Raw genomic sequence first — 27,840 nt, forward strand, 5'->3', positions numbered from 1 at the left:
TGATGACTCCCAGCTTGGAAACTCTACACCCATGTTTACTCTCCTTTTAGTCGCTGTCTGTCCCAGTTTCTCTTCATTTCTTCCTGATCTTTTTGGAGCAAAATCTGATGATTTACACTCATGTGATGCATGTTTGAGATACTCTCAATAAGAATTCTTTCATGCAAAACAACAAAAATATACTCGCTCTACTTCTCCTTCTTCTTCTTCAGCAACAACAACAACAACAACCCCCTCTCTTCTTCTCTGTCTGACTTTCTGGTAGAGTTCAGGACCGACGACAACGCTCATATTGAAAACCGATTCCTGTTCCCCAAAATCTGCTGTACACAAATAGGGCCATTCATTATGCCTGCCCTGTGAACAGGGGCCTGTACTATGAAGCTGGATTAAGTCATCCAGGATAACTCTGTTACAACTCGCTGAACTTCACCGGATCGCCGTCATCCAGATCTGCTGTACTACGAAGCGCGTTATCAACTCGATAAGTGAATCCGGCTGGGATCTGTGCGTGGGTGTGGTAAGCGGCCCCGGAGAGCAGCCTGCTTTACGGCAGAGGAGCAGCAAATAATCCTGCAAAAATACAAGGAGTACCACAGTATTATCCAGGCCAGGAGCAACACGACTGGGGCTGGAGGGATTGCTGGCAAAAAAAATCGCCGACTCTGTGAATGCGTGAATTTCCAAAATGCTGATATTAATAGACCTATCTCATCATGTGACGACACGGGCAGTTAGGTCCCTATTCATTCATGTTGTCAGTCAGTGTGTGTGTGATCAGCATCATATCCGACCTCATAATTAGAAAGAGTCCACTTTCCTACAAATCCCAAGGAAAACGCTCATTATAGGCAGTTTGTATTGCAGATGCAATAGCAGTGGGGAAAAAAGGACGTGGGAGCAAATAAAAAATAAATATAAAAACATCCTTCAAAGTGGTCAGTATGAAAGATTCCATTTGCACACATTTCTACTTTTCCCTGATGATGTCTCAGTTATGATGATCAGTAAGATATTGTTTGTTCACAGCCCATAAGAAAAAATGTTGGGCCAAAAAGACAGGGGGCGGTCCCGTGCCGGAGGACTTCACTCCGGCTGAGCAAATCGGTGACTGAGTGGTCTTTCATGCCCGCCCTAGAGAACCGATTGGTCAGCGGGCGCTTTGTCACACCCCGTGAACTCTTATCCTGGAACTTAACCTGCTCCAGACCTGGTTTGGCGTTCAGCATCAGTTACCGGGGCAACGTTTCTGGATAAAGAGAGATCCACATTCGTTGTACGGAAAACCCGAAACTTATCCTGGAAGTTATCTCTCTAAGAGCTAATCCAGCTTTGTAGTACAGGCCCCAGGGCCTGCATTAATGTCAATATAAAAAGATATGTTCTCACTTAATAAAAAGAAAACAAACATGTTATGGTAATTATTGTTCACTTATTTCAAGATACTTCACAAACATAAATAAACATTTTTTTCTCAATTCCAATGTTTCTCTGTGACCAAATGCTGCCAACTTCTACACACTGCACCTTTAAAAGAAGTTCAAATTTTAAAAAAAGAAAAGAAAAAAAAGTTTTTTGTGTGTTTACATAGAGTGTCTGAAAAATAAATATTCAAAACAAAAATCAGAATGCCTTAACATAGAATACAAAAAAGCTCTGGATGAAAGTCTTGTCAAAGTTGCAGCAACAAGCAGAAGATAACCAGATGATAAAGGTTTAAGTGCATTTTTTTTGACTCCACATTTCAAATAAAGACAAAATTATCTTTTTAACCTTTTCAATTAGGAGTTATTCCCTGGTGGATTAATAATCAGGAAAAAATTTGGTTCATAAACATCAATTAAAGTTGTAGTTTTGCGAGCAGATTAGATTTTGCTTCAAGCAGCTAGCATGACACAAAAATAGCTCGACGCAGAGATCATGTGATTTTACAAACGCCTGTTTGGAAGAATTTACTTTTTTTTTGTAGATGAATGTTGAATATTACTCTGGTGTCCCTCAGCTCTTAAACACACCAACAAAGAGGAAACCTTGCCTTATCATATTCAGATAATGTGAATTTCCTTTGTTTTCCTGCAGCTCTGAATCCATGACAAGTCTCTCTGTGGCCACTTTTATACTTTTCTTCAGACTTCAAACTTCAGCATTTGGGAAACACCTGGGAGAGGGTAAGTCATTAAAGGGTTAAAGATGAAAAAAAAACAACAACAAAAAAAAAACAAACACTTGGATTCTATAATTTCTTCACCTGTGTCTAATCTAAGGTGTCCGGCTCTGCGTCCATGCAGGTCTCCCAGGGGTTACGCGGCATGTGAGGCATGGAGATGAGGAGCAGGGCGGCACCACTGAGGATGAGGAGGGTGAAGGCGGCGCAGGCGCAGGTAAAGGACCAGGAGTAGTAGTACTCGATCCAGATGGTCTCGTCGCTGTCGATCATGCGTTTCACAGACTGGCGCATTACCTCCACAGAAATGATGATGCAAAGGCCTGCGTGCCAAAACAGAAAGAAAAGCAGATGCTTCACTTGGGTGGAGGTGATTGTGTTGATATAACAGTTTCATGGTGTTTACACTGAAAGGATGTGTGTTAGTTTCACTTTGAGTCAGTGACAGGAAACGTGAAGCAAGAAGGAAAATCAAAACAAGAAGACATAATACTTCAACTGATTATGTTTTGTTTGAAGATGACATCTTATTGAGTGTGTGAAAGTAAAACTTAAGGAGCAGAATGCAAGAAAATTAACTCATAGAGCTTGTGTTTTCTTTTTTGAATCTAATTTAAACCCATTCTCATTTTGGTGTTCTCTAGATTTAACTGCAGAGCATGAAACAAAGTGTTATGGGTGGTTGTTAATTTGTGTATCATTTCTACAGAGTACGGCCAGCAGTCACACTACTCCAATGTAAAACAGACCTGAGCAGGTACCACACACACACACACACACACATGGCACATCATGAGGCATCTGTTTACACGAAGCACAATCTCATCCCACACTTGCCAAACGAACTGGACTTTAGGGTTGAACCATGCTTATCATGTCCCTAGTTTGTTTTTCAATATGCTGTTGGTGAATGTAGATCAAATTAAAACCGGACATACACTTTGACACAGCCCCATCTCAAACTGCACGACCAGATCGCAAATTTCAAAAGTTCGCAGCCCATGAATCATGTTCTCACACTACATGACCAGATGCTCTGATGCGACCAGGGGCGTAGCTACAATTAGGCAAACACAGGCAGTTTTCAATTGAAAGCATTTCTTTTTTCTAAATCTTACTTCACATGCTTCAAAATACATCAAAAGGCTTAATCTTTAATGATTGTTTTGGGTACTCCCCCTCCCTTCTTATTCAATGGGCTATTCCATGTTACAACACATCTGAAAATTTGATTCAGGAAGAAAGTGGTAAAAAACACTTTTTTTTCCCCATTTTTTTTCTTATTTTCAACCAAGTCAGAAATAAAAACAATGTTGCTCTGAGATCTGAGATAAACATATAAGACTTTTAGGATTTTAAGGACTTTATCTAGCCCAGGAAACAGGATAATTTTCTCAAAATCAAACTTTTTGAGTTGGTGATGAACATTATTGTACAAAATCTATTTTTTGGATACATAACTCACTGGACAGGGGGTCAAATAAAAATACATTAACTTTAAAATAATAGTACCAAAAAGTATGGTAACTGTAAATATCCCCTCTTTCAGTAGATTTTTTTCCAGTTTTATGTTGTGCTTGATATTTACATATTTTCTCTTTACTAAATTATTTTTTTCAATATTGACCTATTGTAATGTTTTTCACTTCATACTTTCTTGTTTGTTACTGTTACTCTGTAAATTCCCCACTGTGGGACAAATAAGCTGTCAATAGACCATAAAAGATTTCAAATCCAGGACAAAGTGGACTAAATTATGTATTCACTTTTTTCAAAATCAAACTAAAGTACAGAACTTGAGGAAGTGCATTTAGTTGCGTTAAGTTACCATGTACAAGATTAGCACTGTCTCATGCCTTGATTCTCAGAAAGAGACAGTGGATCCAGGGAAGGCCAGTCTAGCTCTGAGGAAGATGAGTTACAAGGACATGGAGGGCCCCATTGACTGGGTTTGCCTTGGGCCCCCAAACCACTAAATACACACCTGGATACGACTTCACTGCTCACACAATACGTCCATATACCACACGTCGGACTCCGTATCATTCTTCTTCTGTGGTGTTTTGACAGCAACGTCAAATATAGGCAGGAGAAGAAGAAAACGCAAATGTGGGAGACGCAAATGGAAGATGCGCGACAAAAATAAACACGTTGCCTTGGCAATTTGTGCCATTCTGTGCGCAGAGACGACCACAAAAAAAAGAAGAAGAAAACGTATATGGGTAAAAAACTGGTTGGGCAGACATGAGCAGTACTGTCTGTTAATTCTTCAGCGGGAACTGGAGGTAAGCAGTGACAGCTACTTACCACTTTAGACCAATACTACCTACACATAACTTTTTACACTCCTTCCTTCTTCATCTGTGCATTGCGCATGCTCTGTGTAAGAGGTTGAGGCAAGTCGGCTCGTAGCACAGCCTCTACTGTGCGATACCTTCACGAGGAGCGACCAGGATTTCAAACAAGCTTGAATTTCTTGCGATCACGTCTCACGTCGTGAGACATCAATCTCTTGTCGTTACCCCACGTTTACTACACGAAGCACGACACACGATTGAGCTGAAATTCGTCCCGATCCCAAAAAATAGTTGCACGACTGGCAAATCAGCTCAAAACGAGCCGACAGTCGTACAGTGTATGCCCGGCTTAAGGAAAGCTGAGTTACAGGGCACAGGCTGATTTTGATTTCATTATTTAATCTGTCTGATCATCCTGACCTAGAAGTTGTTGAGGAGTAGCTTCTCTGTCAAGAAGGCGTGGATGAAGCTATAGTTGCATGCATGAGGATGGACAGCTAAATTTTTAATTCAAAGGAGCCAAATGAGTAACTATAAAGGATGACAATATGACGACTAAAAAGTCGTCATGATCTTTAGAGATGATTTTAATTTGGGGGAAGTGGGGCTTGGGTTGGGCATGTTTTTGTCCAGCCAATCATGTAAGTGCGCACACCTTTAGGAGATGAGACTCCAAGTTGACATGTAGTGCCGTGGGCTTCTGGATTTTTTTTTCTTTTGCTTAATAGTTTAAAAAATTCCAATAAAATTCATACCGACTGTGTAGAGCTTCAATACCTTATTTTCATTGAGTTCGTATCATGCTGGAAAGACATTAAGAAACATGTTGGTCTGATATCATTTTGATCTTTAAGGTGTAACTACCATTAAACTGGCTTCATCTAAGCTCTTCATGACAGAGAAGCTACTCTGTCGACACAATAATCAGACAAATTAAATAATAAATCAGAATTTGCCTGGGGCCCGTAATTCAACTTCCATTTTTTGATCCATATTAACAAATGAGAGATCAAAAAATGAACCACTTTTCTTTATTCTTTTTTCTTTCATTCCAAAAAGGAAGAAATGAAAACAAATCACTTTTCATTGTTTTGTTTCTTGATCATAATTGAATACCTTCATTTCCTCTAATGTCGTAATAGAATAGTTCTTACTTCTCTCCGCTGTACGACATCCTGCCCTGGTACCTTGATTACGAACACCTGCCCTCACTACACACCTGCACCTAATTACCTCGTTAACCTTCATTCATAATCCTCTTTGTTTGCCCTCCACATCATTTTCCAAGTAACTTTCACACAGTTTGCTCTCCACTGTTCGGTCTCTGACTTCTGCACATTTGGATGTTTGCCTTCAGCCAGACTGGATCTGTATGCTATCTCTGACAGTCGAGAAGAATATGACCTTTGTTGGTCCGTCAACCTAAACATAATTTGAACTTTAACCCAGTGTCTCATGCCTTTTTCCCATGTGGGAAATGTCAGAGCACTGCAGTTGACTGAAATGTTGAGGGATTTTTATTTTTATTTTAGCTACATTAGCTAAAGTGCCATACTGATGCTGAGTGCCAACTAAACCCTGACCCATGATTCACAACATCCCACACGTCTGACCTGCAAAGGCGAAGAACATCCCCGCAGGCCGGAGCAGGTAGTCTCGGCCTTTCCCGAAGGAGAAGATGACACAGAGCGTGCCCAGGATCATGAAGAACAGGGAGAAGATGGCGATGGCAGCTGCTGAGATATTATACTCTGGGAAGAGAGAAGAGATTAACAACGTCAGGATTAAGAGTGAGAGGGAAACATGTCCATGCTTTGTACAGTTTTTCTGTACATATATCCTTATCCTGTAGACCTATTTCCAGACTACGTCATCATGGAGATGCACACACATTTTGGCAAAGGAAGCAGCATTTACCATTCATTCAAATGAGTAATCGTTCAGTAAACAATAAATTTAACCTGTCAGCAGCATAAAAATGTCTGGCTGGTCTGAAGTCAGTTGTCATAAACCATACATCAGGGCTCTTGTCTGTCAAGTATTAACTGCTCCAGACCAACTGGTATTTTGGAGTTCATAGACAGTTCACAGCAGAAATAAACCTACTTACAGCCTACTACAAATACATATCCTGCCTGAATCACTAATTTCACTAAAAGCACACACAGTGTAGAGTTGTTTTGGTAGCACTTTAGATTACAGCCCGCGTCTTACAGTGTAGTTTCCCGTCTCTTACAGTGTAGTTTTGTCAACTGTAGGGGTAACTCTCACACATGTACCTTGACATTTTGCGGTACCTATCGGGTAGTTACGCTCTCGTCTTACAGTGTAGTTTCCCGTCTCTTACAGTGTAGTTTCCTCAACTGTAGGGGTAACTCTCACACATGTACCTTGACATTTTGCGGTACCTATCGGGTAGTTATGCTCGCGTCTTACAGTGTAAGTCCTGGAGTCTTACAGTGTAGTTTCCCGTGTCTTACCATGAACTTATCAAAACAGTGTAATTTTCCTGGACATATGCTCTAACTATGCAAACCTTGATGTATCACTTCCTCTTAAGAATCAGCATGGATAAAGATTATGTAGACCAATGATAAAGTTAAAAGCTGTAATGTATTGATGAGTATGGGTTTCACATAATAATGATATTCAGACGTATAAAATATCTTTATTTTTTTATACACACAGAGACCCCACATTGTAATTCTCCTTTTAAGTTACTGATCCATTAAGATCACACTTGCCTTTGCTTACTGGCTAACTATCCAGTATTTTCTGTTATAAATTGCCTCTGTTCTTCGTTGATGTGTTGCAAGCATTTTGTATATAATTTCATTCAGGCAACTTAGAGGGCAGACCGGGGTCCTTAGGATTTTGCGTATTTGCGTTCATGCCTTTATGCGGGCAGCCTGGGGTCCTCAAAGTTGTATATCCCGAACGGAGATTCCGCGATTGTTTAAAAGCATCTTCAAAACATCTTATAAGTTATCAGTGATGCATTCTTGAGGAAGTAAGTACTTTAATAGCTTACACGTTATCTTTAAGGAGTGTTCAGAGGGGAATAAACATTTAGTTTGTTTGTTTATGTGGCAGGAATTTTGGCTCTTGTTTCCCTTACGTTGCACTGCTAATGCTAAATAGCTAGTGGGCGCATCATTAACGTCTGGTAGACACTGTCTTTGATTCACCTTCTGTTATTTATTGTTTCAGATACCATACACTGCCAACCCTGTTGAGATGCACTACTGATAAGTGGCTGTTGGACGTTGATGTCACACACATTATTCATCCTCTTCGTTCATTCAATCTCCATGCATCCGGCCGTTGCTGTAATGCTGTTTCTTAAAGGATACATAAAAGACTGAACTGTGGACTGTGTATCTGCCTTTACTCTCTGACCGGAGTATCTGTGTGGATAAAGTGTCCAAGCATTATTCATCATAGAAACACAGATGTCAGTAGCTTCAACAGTTCCACTGCAACAACCCAGCACTTTACCTGTAACTACTGGTCAACACCTGGAACTGGACTAGATTATAAAATGCACACTAGTAGAGGGTAGTTGAACATTAAGTACAGCCAACAAGTGTGCACTTTAAAATCCAGCCCGGTTCCAGTTGTTGACCAGTAGTTACAGGTAAAGTAGTGGGTAGTTACACAGTAAGTAAAGCCAACAAGTGTGCACTTTATAATCCAGCCCGGTTCCAGTTGTTGACCAGTAGTTACAGTAAAGTAGTGGGTAGTTACACAGTAAGTCAAGCCAACATGTGTGCACTTTATAATCCAGCCCGGTTCCAGATGTTGACCAGTAGTTACAGTAAAGTAGTGGGTAGTTACACAGTAAGTAAAGCCAACAAGTGTGCACTTTAAAATCCAGCCCGGTTCCAGTTGTTGACCAGTAGTTACAGGTAAAGTAGTGGGTAGTTACACAGTAAGTAAAGCCAACAAGTGTGCACTTTAAAATCCAGCCCGGTTCCAGTTGTTGACCAGTAGTTACAGGTAAAGTAGTGGGTAGTTACACAGTAAGTCAAGCCAACAAGTGTGCACTTTAAAATCCAGCCCGGTTCCAGTTGTTGACCAGTAGTTACAGGTAAAGTAGTGGGTAGTTACACAGTAAGTAAAGCCAACAAGTGTGCACTTTAAAATCCAGCCCGGTTCCAGTTGTTGACCAGTAGTTACAGGTAAAGTAGTGGGTAGTTACACAGTAAGTCAAGCCAACAAGTGTGCACTTTATAATCCAGCCCGGTTCCAGTTGTTGACCAGTAGTTACAGGTAAAGTAGTGGGTAGTTACACAGTAAGTAAAGCCAACAAGTGTGCACTTTAAAATCCAGCCCGGTTCCAGTTGTTGACCAGTAGTTACAGGTAAAGTAGTGGGTAGTTACACAGTAAGTCAAGCCAACAAGTGTGCACTTTATAATCCAGCCCGGTTCCAGTTGTTGACCAGTAGTTACAGGTAAAGTAGTGGGTTGTCGCAGTGGAAGTACTGGACAGGTAGACAGTTAGCAGTGGCAAGTGTTTACTTAATGGCTGGGTTACTTAAAAGGTGAATTACTATGTGGGGTCTCTGTGTGTTTGAAAAAATAAAGTTTTTTTTTTTTACATCTGCAAGCCTTATCATTATTGTGTGAAACACATACTCATCAATACATTACAGTGTTTAGGTTCATCATTGGTCTACTTTATTCACCATACTGATTGTTAAGAGGAAGTGGCACATTAACAGCAAACGCATATGCCCAGGAAAATTACACTGTTTTGACAAGTTCATGGTAAGACACGGGAAACTACACTGTAAGACGCGAGCATAACTACCCGATAGGTACCGCAAAATGTCAAGGTACATGTGTGAGAGTTACCCCTACAGTTGACGAAACTACACTGTAAGAGACGGGAAACTACACCGTAAGACGAGAGCGTAACTACCCGATAGGTACCGCAAAATGTCAAGGTACTTGTGTGAGAGTTACCCCTACAGTTGACGAAACTACACTGTAAGACTCCAGGACTTACACTGTAAGACGAGAGCGTAACTACCCGATAGGTACCGCAAAATGTCAAGGTACATGTGTGAGAGTTACCCCTACAGTTGACGAAACTACACTGTAAGAGACGGGAAACTACACTGTAAGACGCGGGCTGTAATCTAAAGTGCTACCGTTGTTTTTATATATAACTCAGTGGTTTTAAGCAGGGGTCCTCAAACTTTTTTAGACCATGGACTCCTTTAAGGTGTGACATTTTTCCAAGCTCTCATTAATGTAACATGGATTAGCATAGTATTAATAATGTCTAATAGGACTTTGCAATGATAGAATTACATTAAATTTATACTTTCCAAGAAATTTATTTTGTCAACTTTGAGAAAATTTTGGCTCCAAGGTTTTATGTTGTTGTTGTTGTTGTTGCTGTTGTTGTTTATTTTAGTTTTTTTTGTGTTGTTGTGTTTTTTTTTTTTCCTATTGTTGCCACTATGAAGTGAAAGACACATCACGATCATATCAGAATTGATCCCATGGCACAAAACTGTATTCAACGGGAGTATTGAAAAAATAGCTGATTTTATTGGTCCAAAAGATCCCAGTTTTGTTTACATGCTTTTTTCACTCATACAGCTGACTATTACAAAAAAAAATAAAAAATTGTTTCACGGACCCCCAAGCTATCATTCATGAACTCCAGGGGTCCTGAGGCCCCACTTTGAGAACCACTGCTTTAGAGGGTACTGAGATCATGAGTTTGCCCAATCAGAGGGATAGCTCAGCTCACATGACTGACGAGTGCCCTATAGCTGTTAGTGTAAACACTCAAAGCCTGCCCAATTCCAATTTGGCTGGGCCAGCCTTTTTCTCTCAAAAATCTGTTTCAGAAACAGACGAGTGATGTCTGGGAGACTACGTTCAGTTATGATACAGTCACACTTTACAATGAAACGCCAGTGGGGTCTGTGGCTGTATTATTAAATGTGTCTTCTCTATCCAACCTCAGTTAACCAGGTTTGATCATAATTAAGCAAAATTAACTGCTGATTATCAAAATCCAGGTTTTACTTTCTGCATTTCACGAGAAAGTTGGTTTTGAGCCAAGGTTATGATCACTATTTAGTCTACTACTAAGACTTACTATGGAGAGTAAATAATTAGTCAACATCTATTATGATTAACAGAAACAGATTTTATGTTCAAAGTAAAACTACTTTATATTATGAAACTTTTAATCAGTAATCTTGAAATACACAACCATTAATCTTCTGATATGGTGCAATTCTCTGGACGTAGTTTTCTGGTTCATTTATTATGAACTGGGTCTCAGACTGTATGCTCTTTTTGGTTTGGCTGCAGTGCTTCTGCAGTCAAAATGCATGCACATCCACCGCTGTTCATAAACAAATAATCCCTCCATAGGTACGCAGTGTAGAAATAGGATTATTTAGCAATACCTAGCATTCAGACTAGATCTAGGATTAAGATTGAGACATGAATCGTTAAGCCATTAAATAAATCCTACTTCAGAAATAACCACAGTTTATCCTAACCACTTGTGACGCCACGCCTGACAGATAAGATGCTTCAGTCTCATAACAGGATGATTAAATCTTCACCTACTACCTCCTTCTAACTGTTAAAGATAAAAATAATGTAGCTTTCTCTCTAATCCACAACCTGAGGTAGAAATTATCTGCACAGGTTTTTTTTTTCTTTTTTCATTTTAGCACCCTGACTGGAGAGTGTAAAGGTGTAAATTAACATGCACTCACTCTGCGTCTGTTTAAAGACTGTTCATCTGTGCTTGTGCTTTGATGTTTCAACGGAATTGAATCAGTCAACATGTCGAAAATCACCTTCAGGGCCTTAAAGAGAAGTCATTTATCATACGGGGAAAACGCTGGTGTCTTACTCAAGTTTTAATCAGTCTAATTAGCATTTATGCTTTGATATCACACCCAGTCCTTTATTTCAGTTTACTGTCCCTGTTCATATCAGCTTCTCATTAATTGTTCTGTTGTTAAATAAACTTCATAGAAAAATAAACTTAATTTTGTTTACTTCATATTTAAATTAGGAAAGGTGTTGCCATGTAAGGAGTTTTAAGTCAATTATGAAACAGATTAATATCAGTGTTGTGCCTCTTTATGCACTACAAGATCATCAGCAAGAAGATTTGTTTGTTCTTCTTTGGTAATTTTTGATTTCTGAACTGCTCTCACAGATTTCAGGAAAAGTGCCTGACAGCCACCTGCCGAGCTGTTTTGATGAGTAATACATTTGACTGTTTAAAGAGTGCAGGATGAATCTTTTCTGTAGCGGCAGTGAGGAAAACTAGCTTGGTACAAATGACCAATAAAATATCAATCAAGTGCATAGATCACCATTTGCCAGTGGCTGGTTGTCTCCCTACAGACCAAACTTTGGCTGAAATTGATGTTGAACCCGTACCTCAGTGTATTCCTATATAAATATGAGTTGTAAGACCAGCAGATAAATGGGGAAAAAAATGCAAGCATTAAATTTGGCACAAATACTCTCTAAGGGCCATTCTATAGAAAAATTACATTGGGCAGTTAAAAATTCAAGATGGCTGCCATCTTTCAAAATGGTCCCCTTTTTTAATCATATGTTAATGTATGCATCTGGAAGTGTATTTCTTGAAAATGGCAATAGCCTACGAAAAATTAAGGTCGGCAAGATTTTTTCAAGAAAGAAGCCATTTTTGTTGGATGATGTAAAGGACGATACACAGAAACTAGTGGTGGGACTTGATTAAAAAAATTAATCAAATTAATTATGCCACTTGTAATTAATTAATCGTAATTAATTGCATTTTAATCACATCAATATTCAACATCAGAAGCAACACTTTTCAATTCAAACAGATTTTTGTAGAAGACGAAATCATTGAATATTCTCATACACAAGTTTAAACAACAAAATCCTGTTTATTTTGGTTTTTGTGGAGAGATTAAAAAAATAATGTAATCTAATTAATTAAAATTAATTAAATTAATTAATCTAATTAATCACATTTTAATCTTATATCTGCTTAAGGTCCCCACATAAAGAATTTGAATTCTAGGGCATTACAAAATTATAGTGCGTGGCTAATGTGATGAATACACGAAAAAATAGAAGATTTGTAAATCCTTTTTTTTTCATCTGGACAATATTAATTAAAATGTCCATGTTCCCTGCCATTGACATTTGGTTACTGTTTACTGCGTCTATAGAAGTAAATTATATTTTTCAGCGGAGGGAGGCGGGGTCTGGTAGAGCTTGTCAATCAAAATCCTGCTCGTAAACTACTGTGGGTGGTGCGCTCTTTGGACGAGAGCTCAGCATGGATATGAGGACAAACGTGAGATGACAGAAACACAGAGAGACACTGCGAGTCAGAAAAGTTCAGGCAGCTCACGCTCCAACTGAGGATGTGTCACTGTAGTTCAGAGAGAAAGAGTGGCGCCATCGTGAGAAAAGACGACAGAGATCATAGAGAGGATCAAAGGATGGAGCGCCCGAGATGAACATGATCCAAAAAGTTTGATATTTCTATTTTTTGGACCAAAAACAGGAAGAAAGACATAAAAGAAGAGAGTCAACTCTTCTTGAGTAACTATGGTGTTTACATGGTCATAGAAAACATTATTATTTGGGTCTTAAAAGATCGTTCAAGATGCTCTGAAATGGCTGGCAGCCCATGAGTTAATCTTGCGTTGATTTTTATAACCTGTTAATGTGTAGTGTAATCAATTAACCTAATTAACGCGTTAAAGTCACAGCCCTAACAGAAACACATTCTTTTGGTTTGTCCCTAGGTTTTTTAGGATTTAGTCATTTTGCCACACCTGATTTAACAGGGTGTCGCAGTGTAGAAGAACTGAGCCAAGGGTAAGTAGAGCAATAGATGACATGTTCATGAAGGAAGGTCAGAGATCACAGGAGACTTAAATGGCACTGGATGAATGATCTCAAACATGAGATCATTGTTTTCAAATGGAAACAATAGTTGGCAAACACATTTTATTTCTGTTACCACTTAAAGTGTTGGATTTTAAATTATGGTTTTGGAGCACTGTCCATTTAGTACAACAGCTGTGCTACTATATTCATCTTTCCTCAGACTCCTTATCTCGTCTTGATGTTGGGTCTTTGTAAACAAAATACATTTTTATTAAAGGTAACAGGTAAGGGACTAAATGATAAACCGGGCCAGAACTTAAATTGTTTTGCATCCACACACTGATCTGTTCAATGCAGTGAGACAGTGACTCAACAGGCCCATGTTTGCCCGCTGTCTCTGACACATAGATCTGAGTGTCATCTGCATAGCTGTCGTAGGACACATTAAAGTCCTTTCTGGATGAGCATGAGGTCTTAGAGGTCTTTCAGTCTGGTTTTAAAACTCTTCATAGCACCGAGTCAACTTTACTAAGAGTTTTTAATGACATTCTTCTGGCTAATGACTCTGGTCACTATGTCATTCTCATTCTGTTGGACCTAACCGCAGACACTGTGGACCACAATATCCTAGTGGCTCAGCTAAGCCATTTAGTGGGTATTGGTGGTACGGAATTGCTGTGGTTCAAATCATATCTGGCATGAGTGTAAAACTAGGTAACTCTGAGTCCAGCCCTGGCCCTGCGCCATATGGGGTTCCACAGGGGTCGATTTTAGGGCCCCTTTGGCAGACTATTTACTATTTAAAGCCAACAGTATCAAACTTGGGTTTTAAGGTGGACAGTGATTTTAAATTGGACCGGCAGATTAGCTCAGTGGTGAAGTCCAGCTTCTTTCACATAAGGCTGCTGGCTAAAGTGAAGCTTTTTCTTGCACAGCAGCACTTTGAAATGGTAATCCACACTTTTATTACATCTTGGCTGGATTACTGTAGCGCACTGTACCTGGGAGTCAGTCAGGGCTCCCTTGCACGTCTCCAGTTGGTGCAAAACGCAGCCGCTCGGCTTCTAACTGGAGCACGTAAGAGGGAGCACATTACTCCCATCCTGGCCTCCCTCCACTGGCTGCCTGTCTGTGCATTTTAGAGTCAATTTTAAGATTCTTTTATTCGTTTTTAAATCTTTAAATGGTCTGGCCCCCGTGTACCTCTCTGAGCTCCTCCATCTCCACACTACTTCTGGGTGCCTCAGGTCAGCTGATCTGCTGCTCCTTGAGGTACCGAGGTCAAAGCGTAAGCTCAGAGGGGACAGAGCTTTTTCAGTAGCCGCACCCAAATTGTGGAATGAGCTCCCCCTCCACATAAGACGAGCCCCCTCACTGTCCGCTTTTAAAAAAAGTCTTAAAACCCATTTTATTCTTTGGCTTTTAACCCAGCTTGAGACTCTGACTCTGCTGTTTTAGTGTTTTACGGTTTGTTTTAGTTTTTATTAATTGTTTCATTGTTTTAGATTATTTTTAGAACAATGTCACAACTTATTTTACTATGTGCACTTTTGTTTTAATGATTTGTTTTATTTACTGATTTATTCCTGCACTACTTTTATGTACAGCACTCTGTTTCAGCGGAGGTTGTTTTAAAGTGCTTTATAAATAAAGTTGAGTTGAGTTGAGAATTATAGCTGCATATTAGCTGACCTAATGGAGACATGTACAAATAGAACAACATATCACTTTTCCATCCTCTCTGATCACTCAAAGTGCTTTACACCGCTAGTCTCATTCACCCATCCACACCACATTCACACACTGATGGTAGACGTTCCTATTGTAAGAACCACCAGTTTATCTAACAAAGTCACACCCATCCACACACCACTGAACAACAGTGGGTGCAATTTGGGGTTCAGTAAATACTTCGGCAGGTGACTGCAGAACCTGGAATTGAACCCCCAACCTTACGACTCTACCACTGAGCCGCCACCACCACCACCTTCAAAAGATGTAATGTTTTTGGATAGTGTTGTGAGAAAATGTTTGTAATGAGTTGGCGCTATATAGATAAAGATTGATTAGTTGAAATGACAGCTAACTTAAATTTTTAGGTGTCATCAAGATATTTTTCTTAGGTTGTCTTTCAGAGAGCATTTGTACCAAAAGCCATGCTCGCATCACCATTTGAACTATTGACGTAATGAGCGTTTGATAGAAATAGCTGCCATCTTGAAAATTGGCCGCTGTCTATAATTTTCAAACGACTCACATGAGTTTTTCAAAAGAGTGTTTCTTAGAGAGTATTTTTTCCAAGTTACATGCTTACATCACCATTTGAACAATTCTCTTGAAATATGCAATTATCTACTGCGCTACACCAGGTTGCCGAAGCAACACAACCAGAAAGCACCTTGTGGGCTCTAACTAACAATATCTTCTGCAACAAATAACTACTAAAATGTCTCCTCAGAAACAATAATGTTGATGTTGCAAATCAAATATATGCAAACCCTGTTGAAATCCTGGATAAGTAATTAATGTGCTGGGAAAACAAAATAGGACCTTGTAGTGACCCCTGAGGAACTCCATAACTAATATGTTTGCATCAAAGTATTAGTACTGTTAATTAATGTTCAGGAATGTTTCTACAAATCATGAATTTTACATTATGAATACATTATTCTTACCTTTCATCTTCATATGACTCACTACTTTTGATGTTTCTTTTTACTTTTTTCTTCAGACTTGGCTGAGAACCAACCGTAATTGAGCTAAATCTTTGTTAGCAATCTATTATTTCTTGCCTCACATGTCTGTGGGTTGCTCACACTTCTCTGTGTGCTATTGTGCTGAGGCTGAAAAGGTCGGTGAGTATACACATGAAAAGAGAAAGAGCTCCTTTAAAATACGTTAACTTTGAAACAGCAACCATCCTGTAGCAGAAGAGATAAGAAGATAAAAACTGGAAGAAACCAGAGCAGATTCTCCTCTTCTGATCTAACAGGCAGCATGCACACAGCCGAGTTTGTATTTGTGATGTTGAAATGAAAAACTGGCATGCATTAGCATTTTTTAAAATCCTGTTTCAAATTAGTTGACTATGAAGTAATGTGTGGGAAACCTGGTGGTTGTGTTTGTGTATTTTACACCCACCTTTCTGGGTCTTGACTTCAAAAACTTCAGCTTCTTCCCCTGAGGTGAAGTGTTTGAAGTAGGAGCAGTTTTTCGCTGCAAAGGATGACAGAAAGAGAGAGTGTGAGAGAGAGAGAGAACAGGAAAAGATACATGAGGGGGAGAGAGCAGGTGACTCAGGTGGAATCTGAAACCCTGTGAGACTGAATTACTCATCAATGAAACTTGAAATCTCCTGGTGTATCTCATGAAGGAGCAATAAAAAAGTATGAGACAGCCTTGGACTGATGAAATATTTCTAAGTCAAGTTACTTAATCCTTCTTAATCGTCCCCTCTGGGCCTCTATACATGTGTGTCAGTGTCTTTGTCTGCCTCAACCCCCTCCTCTGCCTGTATGTTGATGTTTGTGTCAGGGTGTTTCTGGGTGGAGAGTAAACGTGGTTACCTCAGCCAATCTCAGAGCGCGAGTTGCTTTGCGTGTTAATGATTGCGAGTGGAAGAACTTAATCGGAGCAGTTAAACAGATAAAGCTTTTTCCTAAATAAGGGTGAAGTTGGCTTGACTTTTTCTCCATTTCAGGAACTTGGAGAGCTGGATGAGAAGTAGGGATGGGTACCAAATTAGGTACTTTTATAGGTACCAACCGAATTCTGTCAAAAGTACTGGATACCGGTTCACGTAGAATCAGAAGGTACCTTGTTTAGGTACCTAGATGCATCCTTGTGACTGTGAGAGAGTGGAAGAGTAGGCAATTTTCCAAGCTGGAAATGAACACAGCATTGCAAGGTTATATACTGAAGAATAAATATGTTAAGTTGAAAAAAATATATATTTAACTATCAAACAAATTGATATTTTTTACCACATAAACACAAAAAAATACCGAAAATTGGTACCGTTTAGTACCGGTACCGATTGCCAGGTACCGGATATCGGTACCGTATCGTTTCAAAAGTGAAAGGTACCCATCCCTAATGAGAAGCGATGCAAGTTAGCTTTCTGCTAACCAGGTTTGTGTCAAATACCCGTGATTAGCTTGTACTGGAATGTTAAGTCAGGTGCACAGCTCTCGAGTCGCTCTTGTGTAGAAATGTGGTACTACAGGTGGTTGCTGGGCTAGTGAGTGTGTTCACGTAGTTATAGTCAGAGGCTGTGGGTGTGTGCTGCTGCTGGCACTGATCCAAGGAGGAGAAGTCCTGTTTGAATGCTGTATTTTCTAATAAGTAATGAAAATTCCTGCAGACCCTGACTTTAGAATGGTCTGCGTCATACTATGTTCTGAAATGACTGACAGCAGCTCCTGCACTGGTGCTACACTCAAACTTCCAGCCCCATTCCTGGGATTCATCTGCCGGCGCAAGGGTCTTAAAGGGCAACTCCGGTTTTTTGACACCTGGGCCTTATTTATAGGTGTGTGCATGCTCATATACTCACTCAGACAAACATCGTGCAGCTCGGAGTCCTTCAGAAGTTATTTAGATCCAACAGATTTTAGCAGCATTTAGAATAGAATAGAAAATACTTTATTTATCCCCGAGGGGAAATTCAGGAGTCACCGCAGCATTTAAGAAAACAAAAGTAAGAAAGAGTACAGAAAGTGCAAAAAAAGTCCATAAGAAATTAGATGAAGACATCCCGTCCACCACTCTCCAGCCCAGCCAGTCTCCACCTCCACAGGGTCCAGGACTGAGCCTCCCCAGCAGTCTGTTCAGTCTCTGTCTCCTGGATCCTGTCTGCTCATAGCAGGCGAAGCTCCTCCAATGTGGTGCTGGCGTCCGATGTCAGCTCCGTCAGCCACATCCGTGAACAGCACGATGCCACTGGGTTAGCACAGCTAGCTCGTCCATCCCCCGGGGCTAGATCCCACGTTCCCAACAACGATGGATGGAAGGACAGGTCCACGTCGTCACCTCCCAGCTCACATCCGAGAACCAGCACGTCGTCCTCACCTCCTCCTCCTCAGCTCGAGGGAAATCATCAAGCCCTACACTAGTTAGCATTGACATGCTACAGGCTGCTAACTGCTAATTTTGCATGTAAACAATGCAGCCATGGTTACATGTAGGATCTCCAGACAAACACAGGAGAAAAGTAGTAAAAAATATCGCCAAAGCCACAAAAAGTTTGGTGTCCATGACCGACAATGAACCATACAAAGTGATGATCCACTCCAAATACAAAGATGACGAAAAAGAGACAAAAAATTACAAGAAACGGACAAAGACGAGAGAGCTGCTGCAACAGGCAGCTACTTGGGTAGCGCCTAGCAACGGAATTGAACAAGGAATTTAGTGGGGGCCACGGCAAGGGAGCTTCAGCACGGGACATAATCGCTGCAAAATCGCTAATTTCTGCTATATTTTTTCATCCATTGCAGAGAAATCCCCCAAAGTAGTCAGACATATATTCCTGGATAGATCCATACGCGTGTCAGCCGGTCTCAAGTCCCACTCTAAGCAGCAAACACACTCCTCATCTGTTGCCATAGGCGAACACTGTCCACAAGCACACCACCAGTTCACATTGAGTCGTGGACGTGCTCCTGTTTGTTGTTCTTGAGCCAGCTCTTCGTCTCTCTCCCTCTGCATCCTTCTTTCATGGAGCTCCTCGCCCGTTTACTCAGGCTCAAACCGGTAAGGACAACCATCAAACTCGAAGTCGTAGTCTGACTCTTCGACATCAGAAAAATACTCTGCCATGTTGCTCAGCAATGTCGGCAAAAAGTAAATCAACTGTACTTTTGTGTCGCGCCGCTATGATGTCATCTAAAGTTAGTTTACCAGGTCAGCTCTGGGTCAGCTGACCCACCTGAAGCCGGTAGACGAGCTTACTTTATGATAACACTGGTGATGGATGAAAAATATAGCCGAAATGAGCGATTTTGCAGAGATTATGTCCCGCGCTGAAGCTCCCTTGCCGTGGCCCCCGCTAAGTGCGGCTAAAATCAGTTGGATCTAAATAACTTCTGAAGGACTCCGAGCTGCACGATGTTTGTCTGGGTGAGTATATGAGCATGCACACAAAAAACGGAGTTGTCCTTTAACTACTGAGGCCATGTCCACTCGTGGCCAGGTATTTTCAAAAACGATTATTCCCCCCTCGTTGGTTTTGAAAAATACTTCTGTTCACACGCAGCAGGTAAATCAGCCAGGGAGTGGGGCTCGAGGCATGCCAAACCCGTAATGGGCTGTATTTTCCAGACGTAAAACCCGTGTCAGCCAACCAGAATGATCCCCCGTCATTCAGCTGTGACGTTTAAGAACTGAAAACTCTGTTTACCAGCGTCTACACAAAACCATGACACCAGAGTTTTCCAAATCTCCACTTTGGCCAGAGTTTGTAGAAAACATTGTTTTTGGTGACATAAAACTGCAGTTTCGTGTGGACGACAGGCGTAAACGTATGAAAATATAGGCGTTTTCCTAAATACCTGGCTACGTGGGGACATGGCCTAATCATCGCTCCTCAACATTTGCATTTGAAAACAAAATTTAAAAAGTGATGAAGGGTTAAAGTAAAAAATGACAGCAGAATTAATTAAAAATGGAAGCAAAGATGTTGTAAACTGATTGTGTGCACTTTATCTCCCACATCTGGTCTTTGATTGAAACACATTCCTGAAACTTACCAACTCAAGGACACAGTGTCTATATCATGCTATTTTCTAGATTTATAGCATCAGTAAAAAAAAAGAAACTGTTGTGGCTCTTCTTCTACAGTTTGATCAGATGTGTATTCAGCGGCTCTGTGTCCTCCTAAACTACAGCCTCAAATCCTCCTCTGCTCTCCATGTTTGCCATGATTACTCCCAGAAACCTCTTCACACCAATGTCTGCACAGCAATGAAACATTTCTGCATTGTGCAGCTTTGATCACAATCTTGAATAAAGCCTAAACAATTCTGCGAGCAGTCAGTGCACACATCAATCTGTTTGGACGGGCTGGGTGGAGATGGAGGGGAAGCTGTAAGGCCAAGTGAGTGTCCCCCTCTTCCCTCCAAGAACAACCCTTCTGGCTGAGATTAAACCCATAAAACAGACAGGTTCTCTTTCTCCCTCCCCACAAAGATGGACAATGTTTGGGTGCTGGTGTCTGCATATATATGTGTGTTCATGTACGATGTGTGTGTATGTGTGTGTACAAGGCAACAGAGGAGCTGTTTGTTACCCAGGATGAGAAAGAATCACTAAAGAGGTAACCTAGCAACAGGCTGCTGCAGGTTTTGGCTAGTCCTATCTATTTACCCATGTACAAGCAAATCAGGAGGAGAGCATGAATACTTATGTGTGTGTATGTGCACGTGTGTGTGTGTGTGTGTGTGTGTGTGTGTGTGTGTGTGTGTGTGTGTGTGTGTGTGTGTGTGTGTGTGTGTGTGTGTGTGTGTGTGTGTGAGGGGATTGACAGGCTGGAGTAATGGAGAGAGGGGGAATAGGAGGAAAGATCACAGTGCAGTGGATCTGTAAATATATTATTTTCATTAGTCTCCTCTCATTAGGTGTACCCACCTCTGGGGCTAAGCTAATCAAAGCTAATGTGTGTTTCTCCAGCCGCTATGAAGCCAATTATCTGCCCTCCACACAAAGACAGAGTAGGGGGACCTTTGAGGAAGGGAGCTTTGAAAGAGCCTCCAGTTATCTGCTCTGTATTGATGAAATGAAGAGTGTAAAACAAAACAAGGCAGAGAAAGTTTCTGTTGCTGCGCTTGCCAAGCTGTCAGGCTCAGCATGGCTCTTCAGAAGTTTATGAGCAAATTGAGCCAGATGTAGCCAACAATGAGCATCAAGTTTCCAAACTTTCTGTTGTTTATTTCATGAAAGATGGACTTTTTTTTTCACATGGCTTTGACATATCATCTACTATATGTTTATTCTATTCTACACTGTAGAATAATGTAATGCAATACTGACACTAGAATCTTATTTGGAGACATGTTGTTAGTTAGACTGATTGACATGAATGCAGCGCACATGAAAAGTCTGGCGATTGAGTGCTAAAGCTAAAGGTGCATTCATGGTGTCACAAATGTTGGTATTTTGGTAACCTTGCAGAGCAGAGGGACCTGCCTGATTCAGTTTCTGAAATCCTGCAGGTCCATCTTGTCAGGCTCCAATGACCAACAAATTCACTCGGCTAAATTCTGACCGGCCCAATCAGGGAAGAGTCACAGGAGCTGTGGGAGCAGACGAGACGTCAGCAGACTTTCGTACTTGTCAGCGTTCCTTTGATTCTTAAGTTAAATTTATAAAAAAGGAAGCTGTCGTCTAACGCCTTTTTCACAGCTGTTTCTCGTGTTCCTGTAGTTGTTCGTCTATTGTTTTTCAGCAGCGGCAAACATAAGCTACATCATACTGTGGCTTGATGTGGATTGGTCTGTGGTGAGTGTGTCAATCAGAACGGTCATCCAATCACCAGCTGCTGATTTTTTTTGAAAGTCCCGCCTCTGAAAACAAATCTGAAGAGCTGCTACCCAGATGGACTGGTGAAATATTTCCATGGCAGATATATGAAACTGTCCGTATCCAAAGTTGAATCTCCAACTCAGAAAGTCAGATGAATCACACCAGCCAGGACTAGAATTCATTTTATTCATGTAAACAGTAGTTACATGTTTTATTGTACATTGCAATGTTGAGGAGTAGGTATTTTGGCAATACGCCTAAGCCAGTTTGAGGATTTATAAATTTGTTATTACCTGAAATAGTATGGTTGCTAGGCCCCGCCCTGTTGGCCATGGCTGCCTTTTGCAGCAACTCTCTTTTTTTGTCCGTTTCTTGTAAAAAAAATGTTCCTCCCTTTTCGTCATCTTTGTGTTTGGAGTGGATCATTACTTTGTATGGTCCATTTGTTGGTCATGTACACCAAACTTTTTGTGGCTTCAGCGATGTTTTTATTACTTTCTCTCCTGTGTCTGTCTGGAGATCCTACATGTAACCATGGCTGCATTTTTTACATGCAAACTTAGCTGTTAGCAGTCTGTAGCATGTCAATGCTAACTGGTGTAAGGCCTGATGTCTTCCCACAAGGTGAGGAGAAGGAGGTGAGGACGACATGCTGGTTCTCAGGTGTGAGCTAAGAAGTGACGACATCAACCTGTCCTTCTATCCATCGTTATTGGGCACATAAGATCTATCTCCAAAAAGATGGACGAGCTAGCCATGCTAACCCAGCAACAGAGGGAATACCAGAGGGCAGCGTAGCATCATGCTATTCACAGACATGGCTCCAGGGTTAGGGTTTTTTTATTTTTTATATTTAATTTTTTGGGGGGGAGGCTCAGTCCTGGACCCTGTGGAGGTGGAGACTGGCTGGGCTGGAGAGTGGTGAACGGGCTGTCGTCATATATTTTCCTGTGGACCTTTTTGCACTATCTATACACTTTCTTACTTTCGTTTTCTTGATTGCTGCTGTGACTCCTGAATTTCCCCCCGGGGATAAATAAAGTATTTTCTATTTTCTTTTCTATTCTATTTTCTAGTGCTACTTCTGTCCTTTACAATGTGAATTCAGGTAAGCTTTACAAACTTATTTTTATTTATGTAAGTATGTTTTTCTACAGATACAAATGTTTAATAAAAACATATTTTGATTCAGGCTTTATGCGGTGGAAAAAAAACTCTGTGCCCCCTGGCTACAACAACCCTTTCTCATTGAAACATTTATTACAACAGGGTTTGGGCTTTTTTTATAAAAAAAAAAGAAAAAGGAGAAAGAGAAAAGAATTATTTGGATCATTTTTATTAATTTAGTGGTTATTTTAGGCTTATTTCCTTTTTAGCAGAGAGCTACAAAGAGACAGGAAATAATAGGTGAAAGGGTTTGGGGAATGACGTGCACAAAATCATGTCAGCACCATGAACTGATCATATGACCAGGACAACAAGGACTGTAGCCTCTGTGCACTTGGGGTACTACCCGAGCCAAATCAGCCCCACTAGAATTTTGGTCAGTTTCTGAGTAGTAACACAGCCTGTGTGTCCATGAAAAAGAACAAGGCATGATTTTTCTCTGGCAGCACTTTTGGAATTTGGGGGGACACTTTCCAGGAAAGATTTTCTCAGCAAACTGCAGACCAGGCCGTCACACTCTTTGGTCACAGCGGACTGCCAAAGACTGTGTCAACAAGCTTACTCCAGCACCAGCCTCCTGCCAGGAACCTGTAGTAGCTAGTTTCTGTCACCAACTCAAACAGTCATCAACTTACTGTCAGTGTCCTTTTTCATGATAAGCAAATGTGACACTTTGTTGTGAAATTGCTGATAGTTTTTTTCTAATTTATTTTTGCTTTATTCACATTACAACTGTCAGGATATCCAAATTTTACCTCAATATTATTGAAGTTTAAAATGTTCACGACAGCTGACCACTCTGATGCCTTTGGCTGAATATCCACCAATCATGTCTCAGGCTTTTCCCCTGATTATTTCCTATTTTCTCCCATTTGCAGCCACTGTTGTTCAACAGTTCCTGCAGGCTGGAGCGTCCACGAACATCCTGTCTTTTAACATAATCCAACCAATTTTCAAACTGCTGAGGACACTTTATTTGGGTGCAGGCACTTCTCTTGTGTTTATCATCTCAGACATATTTTGTGCTGCATTAGAAGCCAGACACTTCAGTCAAGGCTAACAGGGCAGCTATAAATTGAGTCTCCTTCTTCTTTTCTGCTGCGACTTCTTCATCTCTGTCTGTCCTCCATCCAGCATAAAGACCAACCCCCACCAATTAGTTGCATTGCATGTTAAAAAAGAAAAGGTGTTCTTTTATTGTTTTGCATTAAAGGTCTCATATCATGCAAAAATGGGTCTTAAGCTTTCCTCCCAGCCCACAAAATGTGACATTTAATTAAAAAACCTGTACTTAATAGTGCTTGTTAATGTAAAATCCTGACCTAAAACGAGCTGTTTGGATTTGGGGGGATTTGCCGACGTCAGCGATTCCCTTTTTTGACCAATGAGGAGCAAGTCTGACCTGATTGGTCCACCAGAGCAGATACCCCTGAACCTCCTCCCCGCTGCTGGAGGAGAGGAATACCAAAGTTGAAGAGCCATCACTGCTTTGTTTTTGGCTGTAAACAGCCACATGGTTCCATGCACAAGCTTCCCATCTCAGAAGAAGACAAGACTAACGTAAGGTTCACACAGGACGCGCCGCGCACAGCAGTTTCGGATCGGCACCGGGGTTAACCGATGTAATTGTTCACACAGCACCCGCGCGGAACGGCTCGCGCTCTGGAGCGCCTCCGCTCCGCTTCTCTCTAGTTTTTCCACCAGCTGCCGCACCGTAAGCGCCAGTTGTAAAGTTTGGACGGAGCAGACAGAAACGTCCGATCACTGCCGAGCTGAGTCGATGTCTGATCACACACACAGAGCGCAGCAGAAAAGGCTTCATGTGCAAACAGCCAAGCACCATGCGCGGCGCCCCCGCTCCGCGCGCGGTGCTTCCTGTGTGAACTTAGTGTAAGTGGCTAGAGTTCATTAATCAAGGAAATGTGCCAGCTACACTCAGTAAAACTGTGCAGATGTGTGCTAGTCATTTACAGCCGACTCCTTTTCCAACTTTGGACATTGAGACAACAGAGGGCTAGTCAATAGACTGATCCTGAATCCAGGCGCATTACCAACCATCCACCAACAAACCTGGGACCCTGGAAATGTGAGTATTCTAAATACTGTGTGCTGTGGAGCAGATGTCAGAGCTTTTCCTCAGTGTCCCCCCTGTCTCTGTGTTAACTTCAGGATGCTAACTTTAGCTGTAGTTCGCCTGTTGTTTTAGCCTGTAATGTTACGGTAGAAGAGCTTTGCTGTTTTCTAAACATTGTGCACTTGGGGCTCGGTAGTCATGGTTACATGGCGCTGCTCTCAGTGACATGGTATCGGCGGTGGCTCATTTACATATGAAGGCCACGCCCACTAAATCAGAGCGTTCTGAACAGAGGGGCTATGAGAGCCTGGAAACAATGCTGCTGTGCTTGATTTATTGGCTTTTTGGACCAAAACATGTTACTACCATTTCATGAAGACATCAATGATCCATATTAAACTGCAGAAAAGGAGCAGAATATGGGACCTTTAAAGAATTGTTGTTGAGAGTATTTTCTGATGGAGAATGACAAATATGCATCATGAGTGTAAATCATCAGATTTTGCTCCAAAAAGATCAGGAAGAAATGAAGAGAAAGTGGGACAGACAACGACTAAAAGGAGAGTAAACATGGGTGTAGACTTTCCAAGCTGGGGGTCATCAATGAAAAAGTTGGGTCTGAAGGACGACGCTGAAGTTGGCTGTTTTCTGCTCCACAGGTAAAGGTGACACCGTTGGAGTACGTTTCCGTAGCAACGTTTATTGGTTGTAAAGGTCATTGTTTATTGTTTATGGTACAGTCTAACAAACGTTGTTGTTTCTCTGTCTGAGAGTTTTCTTTTCTCTCTGACAGTCAGAGGTGGATTGGTGCTTCATTGTTGAAGGCTAGCTCTGTCAAACAGAACATGAGCTATCAGAGGGTGATGTGTCTGTCATGGAGCTTTCTGCCTGTTGTTTCTCCAGCTATGAGACATGTCCCTCAGCATCAACACCATCAACATGATGATCAGAATAAATGAGGCCTCTTCAGGATCCCCTTTGATCTGCAAAGGCTGAGAGTCAAAACCTGAAAGCTCCATGAAGCTAAAACTCACCTTTAAGAGGAAGACGATAGCTTCACTAATTCGCCAACATACCTGCTGGAAGTAACTTGGAACCCCTTTATTGGGGCTGTTTTGCAGAAATGTTTGGTGTATTATTTGTAAGTGGTGCTAAGATTTGTGTTCCATTGATTCATTGATTGGTTGCAGGTTGGGGGCTGCATGAGAAAACCAACCAACAAAAAAGCAAGCAAACAACACAGCGAGTCAACAACAAGTGACTGCAAATTGGAGGATCAGGTAAAAAGGTTTGTCTTGAAAACAAAGTCTCTTTGTTGTTTCTTTATCTGGGAGCTGAATAAAAGCCTTGTTTCATCTGATTCCAGGCACCTCACACTGTTTTCGTCTCAGCCACAGCTTCACATGGCCAAAACTGGAAGACTAATGCTTCCAACTCCTAAATTAACCATAAATTTCTCTGCGAAGAAACTCCAAAGAAATGTTTTATGTTCCTGGAAATAAAATCCAGTGTGTATTATAACTGTGGTGGACATCCACACTGGAGAAGGACATGAAGGCGACCTTTCAGTCTGGCTAATGGGCAGATTTAGTTCTGGAGGCTTGAGTGATTAGAATCGCCTGTCACTTTAGTTTCGCCTCTTTCCATTAAACTCTGCTGCCACCTCCTCGCTTTGATACACAGCCTGGACTCTTTCCTCCCTCCCTGTCATTTCCACCTGTTATTACACCTGTCTGCCTTTTTTGTCTTTTCTTTGTTCTTTGTTCTCATTTCTGCAGTGATTTTCCGTCTTAAACCAACCTACTTTTCCAAAGTTGTGCTTTCCTCATGATTGGAGCTGCACAGACGCTTTGAATTTCTTCTTGAAAATGCTGTCTTCATATTTTGGGACGGAGAAGTTTTTGTAGGTGAGGGCTGTTCTTTTTCTAGCTGAATGACCGACTAATTCTGGGTCAATGTGAATAGGATGGGTGGTGGTGGTGATGGTGGGAGTTAAATTTCTATTCCACCAGGAGCTGTGATAACTGGGACACATCGGCACAGGACGTTCATCTCAGCTCAGTCCTGCATGTGTTTGCATGTTTATGGAAGCCTGAAAGAGTGTTTCTTTGCATGAGCGGCCTGGCCTTCAGTATTAAATCAAAATATTAAAGGGGACATATCATGCTTGTTTCTCCTTTTCACTATGCCAGACTAGGATGCCGGTAAAGCATTTCTGCCCTCAGTACAAGTCATTTAGTTCCTTCATTGCCCCACAATAGCGTTCTCAATATTCTCATTTTAAGGCCATTCTGAAGATCTTGTTGAAACGCTCCATTTCAAGAATGACCTCCAGTAACCTCGCAAAGTCACAGCCCTTTGTGCTCTGATTGGTCGGTTCTATCAGAGGGGCGGAGGGGGTAGAGCCAGGGGGCGGTTTTTGCAGCATGGCAGTATTTACAAAATCGCCATATTGGATGGAGCAGACCGAGCGAGTTTGCTGTTTGCCAAAACTTCACCGTAAGGCATTGATAGCACTAGTAAAATGGCTGAGTGTAGGATACGTCCTTTTGTATTGGACCCCGAGTCAGACCCGGACGGTTCTGCAGCTCAGGAGGAAGACAATCCACCTCCACACAGATCATCTCAGGACGCTTCAGTGTGGTGAGTCAAACCAGTACTGTAACATGTATAGTTTATACGTGGAAATATAGGCAGACTTCACCAATAAACTATTTCTAGAACAG

General features: G+C 41.3%; 1 protein-coding gene across 2 annotated transcripts in view; it reads right to left on the bottom strand.

Moving 5' to 3' along the window:
* Positions 1–638: 638 nt before the first annotated feature.
* cacng1b (calcium channel, voltage-dependent, gamma subunit 1b) overlaps positions 639–27,840 on the bottom strand; it is a 49,425-nt gene continuing 22,223 nt past the window's right edge. The window contains exons 2-5 of one of the 2 annotated variants that reach the window (XM_074696882.1): positions 16,495–16,569; positions 6,075–6,212; positions 2,249–2,487; positions 639–2,138 (exon numbers count right to left, since the gene is read on the bottom strand). In XM_074696882.1, the coding sequence (XP_074552983.1) occupies positions 2,255–2,487; positions 6,075–6,212; positions 16,495–16,569 (446 nt within the window). In that variant the 3' untranslated portion in view covers positions 639–2,138; positions 2,249–2,254. Of the gene's footprint in view, positions 2,159–2,248; positions 2,488–6,074; positions 6,213–16,494; positions 16,570–27,840 lie in introns of both variants that reach the window. The other variant, XM_074696881.1, reaches the window with a different exon arrangement.

Source organism: Halichoeres trimaculatus, unplaced genomic scaffold (genome assembly GCF_033239565.1).
Source record: "Halichoeres trimaculatus isolate MK-OKI-2021-1 unplaced genomic scaffold, fHalTri1.1 fHalTri1_scaffold_20, whole genome shotgun sequence".
In the NCBI taxonomy this organism is placed as follows: domain Eukaryota; kingdom Metazoa; phylum Chordata; class Actinopteri; order Labriformes; family Labridae; genus Halichoeres; species Halichoeres trimaculatus.